Source organism: Oreochromis niloticus, unplaced genomic scaffold, assembly GCF_001858045.2.
Source record: "Oreochromis niloticus isolate F11D_XX unplaced genomic scaffold, O_niloticus_UMD_NMBU tig00000313_pilon, whole genome shotgun sequence".
In the NCBI taxonomy this organism is placed as follows: Eukaryota; Metazoa; Chordata; class Actinopteri; order Cichliformes; family Cichlidae; genus Oreochromis; species Oreochromis niloticus.
Window position 1 is genome coordinate 9738 of NW_020327121.1, and position 14119 is coordinate 23856.

General features: G+C 42.2%; 1 protein-coding gene and 1 long non-coding RNA gene across 2 annotated transcripts; one reads left to right on the forward strand and one right to left on the reverse strand.

Moving 5' to 3' along the window:
• The first annotated feature begins 1118 nt into the window (after window positions 1-1118).
• LOC100698361 (alpha-2-macroglobulin-P) lies at window positions 1119-14072 on the forward strand. The gene is given in 16 exon segments (XM_019353819.1): window positions 1119-1258; window positions 1352-1461; window positions 1558-1725; window positions 1964-2191; window positions 9089-9152; window positions 9247-9392; window positions 9799-9948; window positions 10697-10840; window positions 10947-11049; window positions 11147-11282; window positions 11687-11912; window positions 12433-12559; window positions 13517-13609; window positions 13612-13637; window positions 13735-13786; window positions 14047-14072. Coding segments are annotated over 16 exon segments (1866 nt in total). The 5' UTR covers window positions 1119-1176; the 3' UTR covers window positions 14058-14072.
• Window positions 8579-8975, reverse strand: LOC112844581 (uncharacterized). Its single transcript, XR_003217306.1, has 2 exons — window positions 8935-8975; window positions 8579-8806 (listed from the first exon to the last, which is right to left on the reverse strand). It is a non-coding gene; the product is annotated as an uncharacterized LOC112844581 (long non-coding RNA).
• Window positions 14073-14119: the final 47 nt, after the last annotated feature.

Below are 14119 nucleotides of genomic sequence, written 5' to 3' on the forward strand. Positions count from 1 at the left end.
AAAAAAAAAAGTTCTCTAAGAATGATCAGGTACAGGGACTGAACTGGAAATGACTGTAAAAGCTGCCAAAGTCTCAACACAAACTGCTCAAGCCCATTTTAAAAAATTCCAAGAAAGTTTGGCTAGTCGGAAGCCAACAAACACACAAAAAGGTAGTGGGTGAAGATATTTTCACAGTACTGTATAACATATATATATAATAGTACTGAGAATTTAAGGATGTGAATGAGATGCTGTTGTGAAATTTAAACAATACAGTGGTTTTGTGAGGTGATACCATCATACTGCTATACAAGCCCACTTCGACAGGATGTTTGGGATGTTGTGGAGGATACGGCGTCTGTGTTTTCTAAAAAGAATTTCAGATTTTGAATCATCTGAGTACAGAGCTGTTTTTGTCGTTTTAAATGAGCTTCAACCCAGAAAAGAATGCAGCGTTTCCAGTTCGCATTCACATTTGACTTCTTCTGCGCGATGGAGCTTTAACCTGCGTTTGTGGGTGGCACGGTGAACTTTGTGTGCAGATATTGATTTGTGGAAGTGTTCCTGAGGCCATGCAGTGATCTGAGTGGCAGAATGATGACAGTTTTTCATGCATTGCTGCCTGAGGGCCTGGAGACTGCAGCCATCTGATAGTGGATTTCAGCCTTATCCTTTGCATGTTTTGATGACATTATGTGCTGCAGATGATGAGATATTCCACGTCTTGATAATTTTACATTAATGAAATTTTTCTGTCATTGTTCTACAATTTGTGGACACGGTCTTTTGCAGATTTGTAAACCTCCGCCCATCTGAGAAACTCTGCCTCTCTACGATGATCTTTTTATACACATTTATGTGAATGATCTGTTGCCAGGTAACATAATCAGTTGCAAAATGTTCCTTCAGCTGTGTTAGTTTAATACAACTGACCCCTCCAGACTTTTGTCCCCCCACCCTACATTTTTGAACCATATTGCTTTCATCAAATTCAAAATGAGCTCATATTTTTCATGACACTGTAAAATCTCATAGTTTGAACTTTTAATATATTTTATAGATTTGATTGTAAATGAGATTTGATTCTAATTTTGGTTTATTTCTAGTAAGATTGTATCGCACACAGCAGTCATTTTCTTTCTTTATTGTTCTTTCCAGGCAGACAAGACTGGCTGTGCAACGTTTTCCTTCAACATGTCAATTTTTACTAAAGATGACCAAAAGGTGCTTCAAGATGTTCTGGATATCAGGGCCAAAGTGGAAGAAGAGGGAACAGGCAAGGTTTTTTATTTCTTTAAAATGACACATCAATGTGTATTTAACCAAAAAGGCATTCATAGGATTGTAACATGAAAGTTTTTACATTCAGGTATTTCACACCCTCAAGAGAAGAGAATCAGGATTTCTTATGTCCTTGGAAAAGTGTCTTTCATTAATGTGCCCAAGGTTTGGGAACGGGGATCTAATGTGGAAGGAAAAGTAAGCCTAACATGTTGTTTTCAGCTCAGTTTGTCGTACAAAGCACATTTATGTTATTTGTATTTTCCATTGATAGAGCATTGTGTGTTTCAACAGGTCAAAGCAGTGTACCACAATAATACACCAGTTTGTGACGCACCGGTCTACCTGTTCACGGGACAAATGTGGCAACCACGCTCACTACAAAATCTGACAACTGACAGCAACGGTGTGGCCTCATTTTCTTTCAGCACTGATAACTTTGACCAGGATATCCAACTCCATGTGAGCTGACACACTGAAACAATGTGTAATTTAATGCAGCCATCACAGCAGCCTGAAGCCACAATTGGTTTCTGATAGGCTGCAAATGTTCAAATACCTCCCACAGTAATAAGCTGCAATCCTGAAACAGTTTATGACTCATCTTCCTCCACCTTTGCCTTGCTTATAAAGACTGCCTCATTGACCAATGTTATTTTTAGATTAAGTTTTTAGATTTTTGTTTCTTATCAACAACTAGGCAAGCCTGACACCATCAGTGGACTACCCAGGATATGGAACTGCATACTATGACAGGGAATTTCACACATTATCCATGTCCCAGCCGTCTTCTCCTGATATTAAAACAATCAGCTCTCTAGAGGTACAGATGAACGATAAAGCAGTGCCCTGTGACGCAGAAGAAGACATATCAGTAAACTACACAATAGTGGGAGAGTCTCCAGGGTCTGTGGATGTCATTTATCTGGTGAGTTATCTCTGGGTTTACTACAAAGTTGAACATGACCAGACTTTTTGTGTGTTTGCTAAAAAACTACTGTTGTAAAACCCATCATGACTGAAGAAGACACTCTCAGTCCATCATGAGAATCCAGGAGCCTCGATCTATTTCAGCATAAATACTGATCCAGCCCAAAACTTAAAACTAGGGAGGGCGTCTGCCTCCTGAATCTAAACTGGAAGCTGGTTTCACAGACTTCGTGTCTGGTTCCTTTGTTTTGTCCCTTATCATTTTCTGTCAGCTTAGTAATTAGCCTCAGTGTTTAGTCCTTTGTTCATGATATCCTCAATGTTCTCTCTCTGCTAAGTATTTAAATTCTTAGGCCTTCTTAGTTTTAGTCATCTGGGTTCTGCTCTCAGTTAAAGTTGTTTGTATTCTAGCCCTCATTATAGTTATTATGCTTTTCCTGTGTTCCCCCTGCACTTTTGACTGATTGATTGATGAACTTTATTGATCCAGAAGGAAATTGGGTTAAAGGCTGCCAGCAGTCCAGCGCCATCTTACCCTTCCAGCCATACATATGTTACACCCCTGAAACCAGGGGGAAAAGAATCACGAGAGTGATTATGACTTGCGTCTCTCACGCAGTCGTTTATTGCAGTTAGGAGAACATGCGAAGGCCCCCTAGTGGAGAATAGAGAAACTACTAATCCATCCCAGAAAAAGCTTACTAGCCAATCAGTGATGTATAGATTGCAGTTCTCTTAAGTAACATAAAGCCATTAATATAACCATTAATATTATAATATAACCTCTTAAACATTTTCTTACCATATTTACATTATTTTTGTTCTTATATCAACTGATATGAATTAGTATTAACTGAACAGTTTTATATGCAGTAGTTCTTCAACCTGTCACGCTTACATTGCACAAACATCACATGGGGACGACAGGTCAGAAGAATTAGAACAATGGAAATACACAATACACGAGGAAAGACGAGGAGAAAAAAGACCCACCCAGACTGAGCCCCTAAAGGGAGATCGGTTTGAGAACAGAAAGAACACCTCAGCACATGAATCTTCAAATCTCACAACATAAAAGACATCAGAGGCATTATTAAGAAGAGAAATCTTGATACTAATGTTCTTTCTAACTTCAGGCCAATTTCTAAACTCTCTTTTGTGGTGTATTCGACAGAAGAACGGAGACGGAGCTTAGTTTATAATGGAACGTGTATTCAGCAGTAGTTAGCCATTCAGTACATATCACAACACTTTCTTCTTCCTCTCCCCTTCTATATCTATCAGTCACAGAGCCCCCTACTGGTAACTGAGTATATGTTCATATTCAGTCCTCCTGTAAAGCAACCCTTCACCATCTTAGCAGTGTATGTAAACATAACATCTCTCCTCATTCTCACAGAATTCTACTACCTCAGTATTAACTTACTTAGTATGGTAACATTACTATTTGCACATAACATTATCAGTAGTAGATTTTGCAACCAGACAGCATTTTTAATACTGCTTGCTGAACCTTCTGGGTATTTGAACTATACCTGTGAACTTAAAATACCCATCTTGTCATGGTGCCTAAATTGTTCTTTATAATGAATACTTGTACAGTTAAGGTTACTGTAGTAACTTAACAACTTTAAGTCACGAAAAACTTCATAGTAAATCAATCATCTATTATACTTGGCCTCCGAACAAGCTGTATAGAACTTAACATTACGATCCAACAACTCAACGTTGTTATTTTCCCATTTTTTTTAAACTTATTTCATTACATAATCCTTGGTCCAAGCTGGTAACTGTCTCAGTCTGTTAGGAACAGAATGTCTTTTAGGACTTTCTCTTGTGTTGTTTTCAGCCTCTTTACTAGCCTGCAACGGCTCAGCATTCTCTGCTCGGCAGAGTGAGAGCTGCATTCCATCTCTTTCCATCACTCAGATGAAGGTGCTCGGTCCCGTCTGTTGCTGCACTGACAGTGGATCAGTGAACTGTCTCTCTCCCTTCCCCACTCGGAAAGGCTTACGTATCCAGACCCTGTCACAAGCTGGGGAGGTTTTGCCCCCCTCTTACCATCAGTGTAGCGTTTACTCCTGCGCTGCTGGTGAAAGACTCTTGCACTGATTTGGTCATACTGTCCTGTGTCTTTGGGAAATGGCAGGACATTCAGCTTTGTTCTCATTGGTCTCCCTCTGAGAAGCTGAAACGGAGCAGCTCCAGTTGTTGCATGAGCTGTAGCGCGGTAATTCTGTAGCATCTCCGTTACGGCGGGCTTCCACGGCTTCTGGGACACCTGTGCAGCTTGAACACAGTCCTTCAGTACTCTGTTAAATCTTTCAACACACCCGTTCGCTTGAGGGTGGTACACACTTGTTCTAATGTGCTTGATGCCCCTTTCCTTCAGGAAATCAGCAAAGGCAGATGAAGTGAATTGTGGTCCATTATCTGTCGTAGGCTCACAAGGGTTTCCCTCCCGTGCAAAGACTGAAGACAAGAACCTAATAACAGTGTCTGTAGTAGCTGATGAAGCAAGGGCTACTTCTGGCCATTTGCTGAAGTAATCGACCAGTGTGATAGCAAACCTGCAGTCCTGTGGCCCACGGTCAAAAGGTCCAACAATGTCAACGGCCACATGCTGAAAAGGACCATCTGGAAACTGAACCGACTGTAGGGGAGCAGGAACAGTTTTGGCCGTTTTGTCACACGCTTGACAGACTGAGCATGATGACAGAATTGCATGGACTTGAGTATCCATGAATGGCCACCAGTAAAGCTCTCTGAGCCGCTGCTTTGTGCGAACTATGCCCTGGTGACCTTCGTGTGCGAGGCATATCACCTTTTCTCGCAGGGACCTTGGGACCACCGGACGTGTCCCCCGGAAAAACAACGGTGATTCCACAGCCAGTTCATGTCGCACCAGGAAATACGGCTGCATCTCAGCTGGGAGAGACTTTTACACCTTAGGCCAGCCTGAGCGGATAACCTGTCGTAGCAGAGAAAAGTCAGGGCAGTCCTCACATTCAGCTTTAAAATCCGACAACAGTGTTGCTGTCAAAAGAGGAGAAACTTCAGCTATCTCCAGGAGAAGGTCTTTTTCAGCATCGATGTCAGTGCTGGAGTACGTCAGGGGAACCCATGAGAGGCAGTCTGCCATGACATTCTGAACACCAGGACGGTACTGCACACGTACTGAAAACACATCAACCTTGCAGACCATCGTGCGATTCTCATGCCCGCTCTGTTCATACCTTTGGTGCTGAGAAGGGTAGTAAGAGCTTGGTGATCAGTACGAAGCGTGAATCTGCGGCCCCATACATATGTACGCCATCTTTCCACTGCCCAGACACAGGCTAACACCTCCTTTTCTGTGGTGGAGTACTTCCTTTCTGCAGGAGACAGAGTTCGGGAGGCGAACGCCACAATCCGCTCCACTTGATCTGGCTGCAACTGTGTCAACACAGCTCCTAGCCCGTAGTCTGATGCGTCTGTGGTGATAAAAGCAGCTAAGTCAGGGTCATAGATGGCAAGTGCAGGACTTTTCAGAAGGAGTTCTTTCAGGTTACTGAAGCTCTCATGTGCTGCCTCATTCCACTGGAGTTCAACCTTCATGTCTGTTTTCAGCAACTGTCGCAGTGGCTCCACCAGTGTAGCATAATCTGGAATAAATGTACTGAACCAGGATGACAAACCCAGGAACGAGCGCAATGCAGCCATATCCTTTGGAGCAGGAGCCCCAGCAATAGCAGTAAGGTGATGTTGGCTTGGACGTAGGCCTTCCTTTGAGATTACATGGCCCAGGAATGTAATGTGTGACTGGCAGAAGGAACTTTTCCCAGTGTTAATCTGCAGGCCGACGTCTCTGAGACGTTGGAGAACAGCTTGCAGGCGTGTATCATGCACCTCCTTTGATGTTCCATAGACGATGATGTCATCCAAGTAGTTGCGAACACCAGGCAGATCTTTCAGGACCGTTTGCATCATTTTCTGGAAAGCGACGGTGCTGATGCTAGGCCAAATGGAACACGTGTGAACTGGAACAGTTCCTGATGAGTGATGAAAGCAGTCAGCTTGCGGGTCTCCGGATGCAAAGGTAATTGGTGGTATGCTGAGCTCAGGTCAATCTGGCTGTAGTGAGTGGCACCCGCCAACTCAGAAAACAGATCCTCCATATGAGGAAGAGGATGGCAGTCAGCAATGATACTCTTATTGGGTTCACGAAGGTCAACACACAGTCTCAACTCCCTTTTGCGCTTCCGGGCCACGACCAGGGGACTCACCCACTCAGCTGCATCAATCCTTTCAATTATGCCAGCTTTGAGTAAGTGAGAGAGTTCCGCTGATACCTCTGTACGTACACTTAATGGCAGGCGTCTCAGCTTTTGACGTACAGGCTGTGCATTGTTATTTACCTGTACTTTATGGATGAACCCTTTAACACATCCAAGTTGGGCTGGTGGAATAGAATCAACATTGCATACAGCAGACTTCCGGTTAGTAGAATCAGGCTCATCCGGAGTTTCATCCTGAATGCGGTCCACTTTGCCTCCGACGATGCAGACGTTCAGTGCTCTAATGAGGTCGAGGCCTAATAGCGGGGAACCAGCTTTGACAATGTAGAAGGAAGCAGGAACTTTTTCATTCTGTGCATGCAGTGCAACTGATGCAGGCAGACAACCCATCACAGCTAACTCATCTTTAGCATAAGTAACTAGTTTGACTTTAGGTCGCACCAGTGAACAGTCTGCAAAATACTGTCTGTAGATAGTTTCTGGCAGAATAGACACAGAAGCTCCAGTGTCTACTATCAGCTCTACCGTCTGAGAACCACCTTGTACAGTTTCAATGTCGACAGTGCAGGTAAGCTTATCTTGAATAGCTGCCATCATTGTAGCATCTTGCACGCACAGTACTGCCAATTCTGGAACCACTACTTCTCTCACTTCACTGACTGACGACTTACATACCTTGGCAAAATGTCCCTTTTTCCCACAGTTGTTGCATTTTGAAGAAGCAGCCGGACAGTTTTTATCATTAGCTAAGTGCTTGTGAGAACCACACCTGAAGCACTTCCGCTGCTGCTGCTTTGAACCTCCCCGTTTGCGTTGGTCTGGAGTGCAGCCTTTAGCAGGGCGAGGTCCCCTCTTCTGGTGAGAGTGAGAATTTGCCACGTCGACTGTCTGAACTGGCGCGGTCGGAAACGAGCCGGGTGTGGAGAGTAGAGTAGCGTTTTTGACTGCTGCTTCCACCTGGCCTGCAATAGTTAGAGCCTTATCCAGTGTGAGATCATCCTCCAGTAACAGTTTGTCTTTCACAGCGCTGAGATGAGCGTTGAAGATTAATTGATCTCATATCATTTCACTTTCCATTTGTCCAAAGTTACAAGATGAAGCTAACGATCTCAGAGCCACCACATACTGAGAAACAGTCTCATCCGCTCATTGAATACGCTGTCTGAATGTATGACGGCACGCCACGACATTCACTTTCGGCACAAAGTGCTTCTCCAGTGCGCTCATGGTGTCAGCATATGTATCACCTTGCTTCGGTAACGTGTAGAATAACTGCTGTCCCTCCGGGCCCAAGCAGTGTAGCAAAACAGCGCGTTTCCTAGCATCCGGCCATGCGTCTCCCATGGCATTGATTACTAGCATGTAATTGTCGAATATTTTCCACCATGTAGTAAATGGAATCGGCGGCTCACCCACATGTGGAAGAAAAGATGGTGGACTCGGAACTGATGCACTCATCCTCGTCGCCAATTTGTGGTGTATTTGACAGAAGAACGGAGACGGAGCTTAGTTTATAATGGAACGTGTATTCAGCAGTAGTTAGCCATTCAGTACATATCACAACACTCTCTTCTTCCTCTCTCCTTCTATATCTATCAGTCACGGAGCCCCCTACTGGTAACTAAGTATATGTTCATATTCAGTCCCCCTGTAAAGCAACCCTTCACCATCTTAGCAGTGTATGTAAACATAGCATATTTTATGTCCAAAAATTTGGAAAAAGTTGTTTTCAAGCAACGTCAGAGCTTTTTAGATGTTTGTGGCATTTGTGAAGCATTCCAGTCTGGTTTTAAATCTCGTCCTGAGACTGCACTTTTACGAGTTTTTAATGATCTTCTTTTAACTGCAGACTCAGGTTGTTCTGTTGTTTTATTCCTTTTAGATCTGACTGCTGCCTTTGACACAGTTGATCACAACATTCTCTTATGGAGACTCAAACACGTAGTTGGTCTTAAAGGCTCAGTTTTATCATGGTTTAAATCATACCTGTCAGAGAGCTCATGTTCTGTTGCTATTGGGCAATGCCCCTCTTCCTCTGCCCCTGTGTGTTGTGGTGTGCCACAGGGCTCTGTTTGGGGTCCAGCTCTGTTCTCCTCATACACGCTGCCTTTTTTATTTTTATTCCTATATTTAGGAAATACAACATTCCCTTTCATTGTTATGCTGATGGCATCCAAATTTGCTTCCCCTTGAATCAGGATGTCTCTGTCCCACTGCAGCCTTTGCTTAACTGTCTGCATGATGTTAAAGACTGGTTAACACAGAATTCTCTCACCCCAAATGAAAATAAGACCAAAGTTATTGTTTCTGAAAGTCATGCCCCTTGGATAAGTTAACTGATACCCTCGGTCTGCTTGCTTGTCATCATTCTCACACTGTATGAAATCTCTGAGTGTTTTTGGATAGCTCTTTAAATTAGAGAAGCAAGTGTCGACAGCTGTGAAAACTATTTTTTATCAGTTACGTGAAATAGCCAAAGCAAAGCCATAAAAAAACTAATTAAAAAGCAAATTAAAAAGCACATTGAATTAAAAGGTGTCAAAACTTTTCACTGGTAGTGATGTCCACAGATATCAGTGCTAGTTCATTCTTGTTTTTAAATGATGTCTGTCTTCCAGGTGTTGTCCAGAGGAGCTGTCACCATGCAAGGACAAAAGCAGGTTGAAGTGCAAGACAGATCGGGTAAAATTCCCATATTTCCACAAATGCCACAGCCAAGCATTGATGTTGGTCTGTTTTGTTGATCTGTGGATGTATGTTTGGACCTGTGTTTCAGTGAATGAGGGCCAGGTGTCCTTTAAAGTCAGAGTGTCTCCTGAGATGGCTCCAGAGTTCCAGGTTGTGGCTTATGCCGTCCTGCCAAGTGAGGATGTAATTGCCCACAGTGCTGACTTCTCTACTGACAAATGCTTCAGCAACAAGGTGAGTGTAATTCTAGAGGTGTGCTGTGTGTTTGGTGTCTGCAGTCATGCACTGGTGTTCAAATATAAGTCAAATTCAGTTGGATAAATCACCTGAGGATTTCTAGCATCAGTAAATGGACTGGTTGTTCCACAGCTGTTTCTACTCTACCTGAGGACTCAAAGTGCTTCTTTATATGACCTCATGACCTGCTCCCTCCCACTTATACAAGCACCTTTTTCAATGATGATGCAAGTCCTACCTATCTAACACTGACACAGTGTTCATACAGTGTTCAATGTAGTGTACAGCCATCCCATGGGACTCATGATTTGTCACTCACCACAGTGAAGCAGCACATTTAGCCAGCAGTGAGTGGGGAGTCATCACAGTAACTAAACATCTACGGGTGTTTTGTGTTTGTCAGGTTTCAGTGGAGTTTTCACCGTCTTCAGCCGTCCCAGGTGAAGAGACCAACATGCAGGTGACGGCCCTGCCACATTCTCTGTGTGGTGTGAGCGCCATCGTCAAGAGCGTTCTCATCAAGGAGCCTGGGAAGACTCTGGATGCAGATAAGGTAACTGCTGATATTAACACCAGTGAGGTGGACACATCCCTTATTTCCAGAGCCCGTAGTGTCGTGAGTTACCAGCAGCTCACGCCTTCGCTCTGGTACTGATAAGTACTCTTTGGGCAGTCGTACATTCAACTGTTTTAAACAGTCAAATGCTGAGTTTGTCTTGAAGCAAACTGGTATAGAAATAATACAAGGTTACAAATGCATGTGTCTGTGATGACAGTCTTGTAAGTGTGTCACCTGCTAGTCAGTGTCTACTTTATTGAAAAGACTTCAACTTTACATTAAAACTGCTCAAACACTATATGTTGTGTTTGCTATATGTTGATGTTAAACATACAGCAAAACCAGGAAAAAGTGAGACTTAAAGGAGGTAAATGAGCTACAGAGAGCTTCAAATGGAGAACACTTACTGTAGCCATATAAGTCACTAAGAACGAACAGTTTATAGAGAAATTTTACAACTTCTGTAAGTTTTTTTTAAACAGATCCCTCAACTACAACACCTCATATCTGTGGAGGCTTACTGCTAACTTGATCATTTTTATTTATTTATTTTTTAAGAATCCTTCTTAGGTAATCTAGCATTTCAGTTGAACCTAATCGGTTCTAGTATTTACACCAGTACTTCATTTAAGAGTTTAACAAACATGTGGACCAAATGTGACATTGATCATGATAGATCAGTCAAAACTTCATAGGACTAAAAAGGTTTGGAGGTTTTGTTGAACTGTACTTTTCTTTTCAGATATTTGACTTGTTCCCACTCAAGAAATCCTCATATATCCCATATGAGGTTGATGATGCTACAGAATGCCTTAATGTGAGACCAAAAAGATATGTTTTGCCGTACCCCAGTCAAGAGCAAAATGACGCCTATGCAGTTTTCCAGGTAAAATACATGTATACCTGTGAGTCAGTCAAACATAATGTAAATGCAATAGTTTTTATTGTTGCACCAGTTTTTGCTGATCTTTGTGTGCTGCTGAAATATCTAGAAAGTTGGACTGAAGATGGCAACAAACTTGCTTATTCGATTGCCTTCATGCCTCAAGTTCAAAGGAAAAGTCTACCATGAAGGCTCTCATCGTGTCGCCTACGGTGAATCATTTGCTTTTTTGCGTTGTGTTTTTGATACAAATTTTCTTTGTTTTTACCAAGAAGAAAACGGGTAATTATTTTCCCTTTTTTTTTTTAGATATGCTTCCGGATGTTAGACATTCTTCTGATCGTGATCTGGGATCTGCTGGGCATCTTGCTCCTGAAGCTGCACCAATAGAGACAGTTCGCTCTTTCTTCCCTGAGACTTGGATTTGGGATCTGGTGGAAGTTGGGTAAGTATCTGCTGTGAAGAGATCTGATGCATGTTAAATAAAAAAACAAACAAACACTAAGTATATACAAGTACATTTAGAAACCTAGAGGGTATGTGAACTTTCTGCTGTCTCCTTTTCACACATGAATAACATGAAAATAAAATAATTGTGAGTTTTTTCTTAAGCACGTTTAGTCATGTTTAAAGTGGTGCTTTGTTTTGGTGGGATATATTATTTCACTGTCATCAGTAACGTGGAGCTCTTTCACTTTGTCAAGGTTCAAGAATGTAACATATACAAGAAGTTCACACTGCAGGATGTTCTTAGGTCATAGTAACTTTACTATCATACAGGTCGCTTACACACATATGGACATGTTTGATTATGTTACAGAATATGTTTGTGTGTATCTGCTACTTCAGAGATGATGGAAAAAGGGGCGTGTCCCTGACTGTCCCAGACACCATCACCACCTGGGAGACGGAGGCTTTCTGTTTGTCCTCTCAGGGTTTTGGTTTGGCTCCTCGTAAAGAAATGAAAGTCTTCCAACCTTTCTTCCTTGAACTCACCATGCCCTACTCCATCATCCGGGGGGAGCACTTTGAACTGAAGGCGACTGTCTTTAACTACCTGACCAGCTGCATCATGGTAATGAATGATTAAAGTGTTTAAATACATTTCTGTTCATAGCCAAGGAAAACCATACTGAAAACATTACTGTCTAAGCAACAATTATATCATAGTTATTAAAATACAACAGAAAATATTTTTTCTTTGGCAATATAACCATGCAGGATGCAGGCCGTTCTTGAAGGGCCCCTGCTCACCAACACCTACAAGCTCACCTGCAAGCACTGACAACAGGATCGCCCAATCAAATGTCTTTACACTACCAACCCTCCTCTAGCTTTCTTTGTGCGCTCATGCACCTTGTAGAACAGGGTTTAGTGTGGAAGCTGTAAGAAAACAGATGGAGGGAAACGATTAGGAAGGGAGTGATTAAAGTATCCAAGTAAAATGAAGGTCTACTTTGATCATGAGTTCATAACATCAGACTTGTGCATTCGTTTAGATGCTTAAAAATGTGTTCACATTTGAACTCAGGTTTAAATGTAGCCATGAGATTGTTGAGCTAGTTTAAAATATAATGTCTGTGTTCCTCGTACAGGTTACTGTCACTCCTGGGCCGTCCTCAGATTACACCCTCACTCCTCTCTCTGGTGATCTGTACACATCCTGTTTGTGTGCCAACGAGCACAAGACCCTCAGCTGGACCATGATCCCAACAGCCTTAGGTGAGAATCAGGCTTTGGTCCTCCACACTGCCAGGAAACCGTGTGTGGCAGGTTGAGTACGACCCAAGTGCAGGACCCAGAAGGCAGGAAGTGAACTCTCAGGAAGTGACTTAAAAGCAGCTTCAAGAAAAAAGAATCCACATAAGACGGCTAAATAGAATAAATGGAGATTAAAACATTAAAGAGAAATTATAAAAACACTATGTGAGAAATACTGTTGAAATATAAGTTATCATAATCAAATGAGACAATCTGAGACCCAATAAGCTTTATTCATGGAATTTAGAGCACTGTATGTGCATTAGACAACAGTGAGTGTGCAGTGTAGAGCTAGGACATGTAGACAGTCAAATCCAGCTGCAAATCGAGGTAAACCAAGAATATAACCCCTGTGTTTGGAAGGCTAAACGTGCGGGTTGTAGGGAGTGGGGCAGAACGTCTATACCTCCAGTCTGAGGGTAGCAGCTGCCTCCATCCTCATGCTTTACTTAATGCAGCTGTCTTAGCCAATTATAAGTCATTTTGAAACCTTCCTTTCAATTCTCATCAGTTATTTACATTATGCATGCTTCCCTTGGACAGTATCATTAGAACAGACTGTTTGCAGTTGCATTGCCATGTAAATTATTTCTTCTTAATCTTAATTAGTATGATTTGCAGTACTTTGGCCTCCAGCAGGACTCAGCAGCAACCCTGACATCATTTTGGACTGTTTTTTTTTCCAGCTCATGTTTTTCATGCCTGATGCAGTAAAATGTCCAATTATAATTTATCTTACCTTCGATTTAGAACCAACATTAAATCTACAGATCTAGATTTAGATCTAGTGTGATCACAGTTAACTGTCTCCTTTTGTCCCAACACATTCCCTTCTAGTTTCTACAAAATCTATAAAATAACCTCAGTAACCTTTATTTAATGGAGAGATAAGAAGGTGACCTGTGCTGCTGTTTTTAGGGGCTGTGAATGTGACTGTGTCTGCTGAGGCCGTAGCGTCCCATGTGTCATGTGATAATGAGGTTGTGAGCGTACCAGACAGAGGTCGCATCGAGTGGTCACCAAATCTCTCATAGTGAAGGTCAGTGTCATAAATACAAGACCAGAAAAACATTTTTACTCATAAAATTTAAATTGTTCCTCATTTTAAAGATAATTTTGCACGTCCTCTTCCTCAGGCTGAGGGAACTGAGATGACAAAGACGTACAACTGGCTTCTTTGTCCAAAAGGTCAGTGTGATTTCCATCAGCAACACCAGTTAAATTATGTAAATAAACAAATGACCTAAATAAGCAGTGGAGTGCATTGTGTAAATAAAATGTTATTTTTTAAAGTAATAATGTTAATAAAAATGTGCCAAATTTTCACCTGTTACTTTCACAGAAAAAGAAACGATATGTGCTGAAGATCAGGCCACCTGGTGACTTTGAACAGTAACTCTGTTGTAGTCGTGACTTCCTGATTGGACTTTTGTTGTGTCTGTACACAGAAGCCCGCTGACAGAGGAAGCAGAGATACATCTGCCTGAGAAGTGATAGAAGGATCTGCCCGCACTTCTGTAT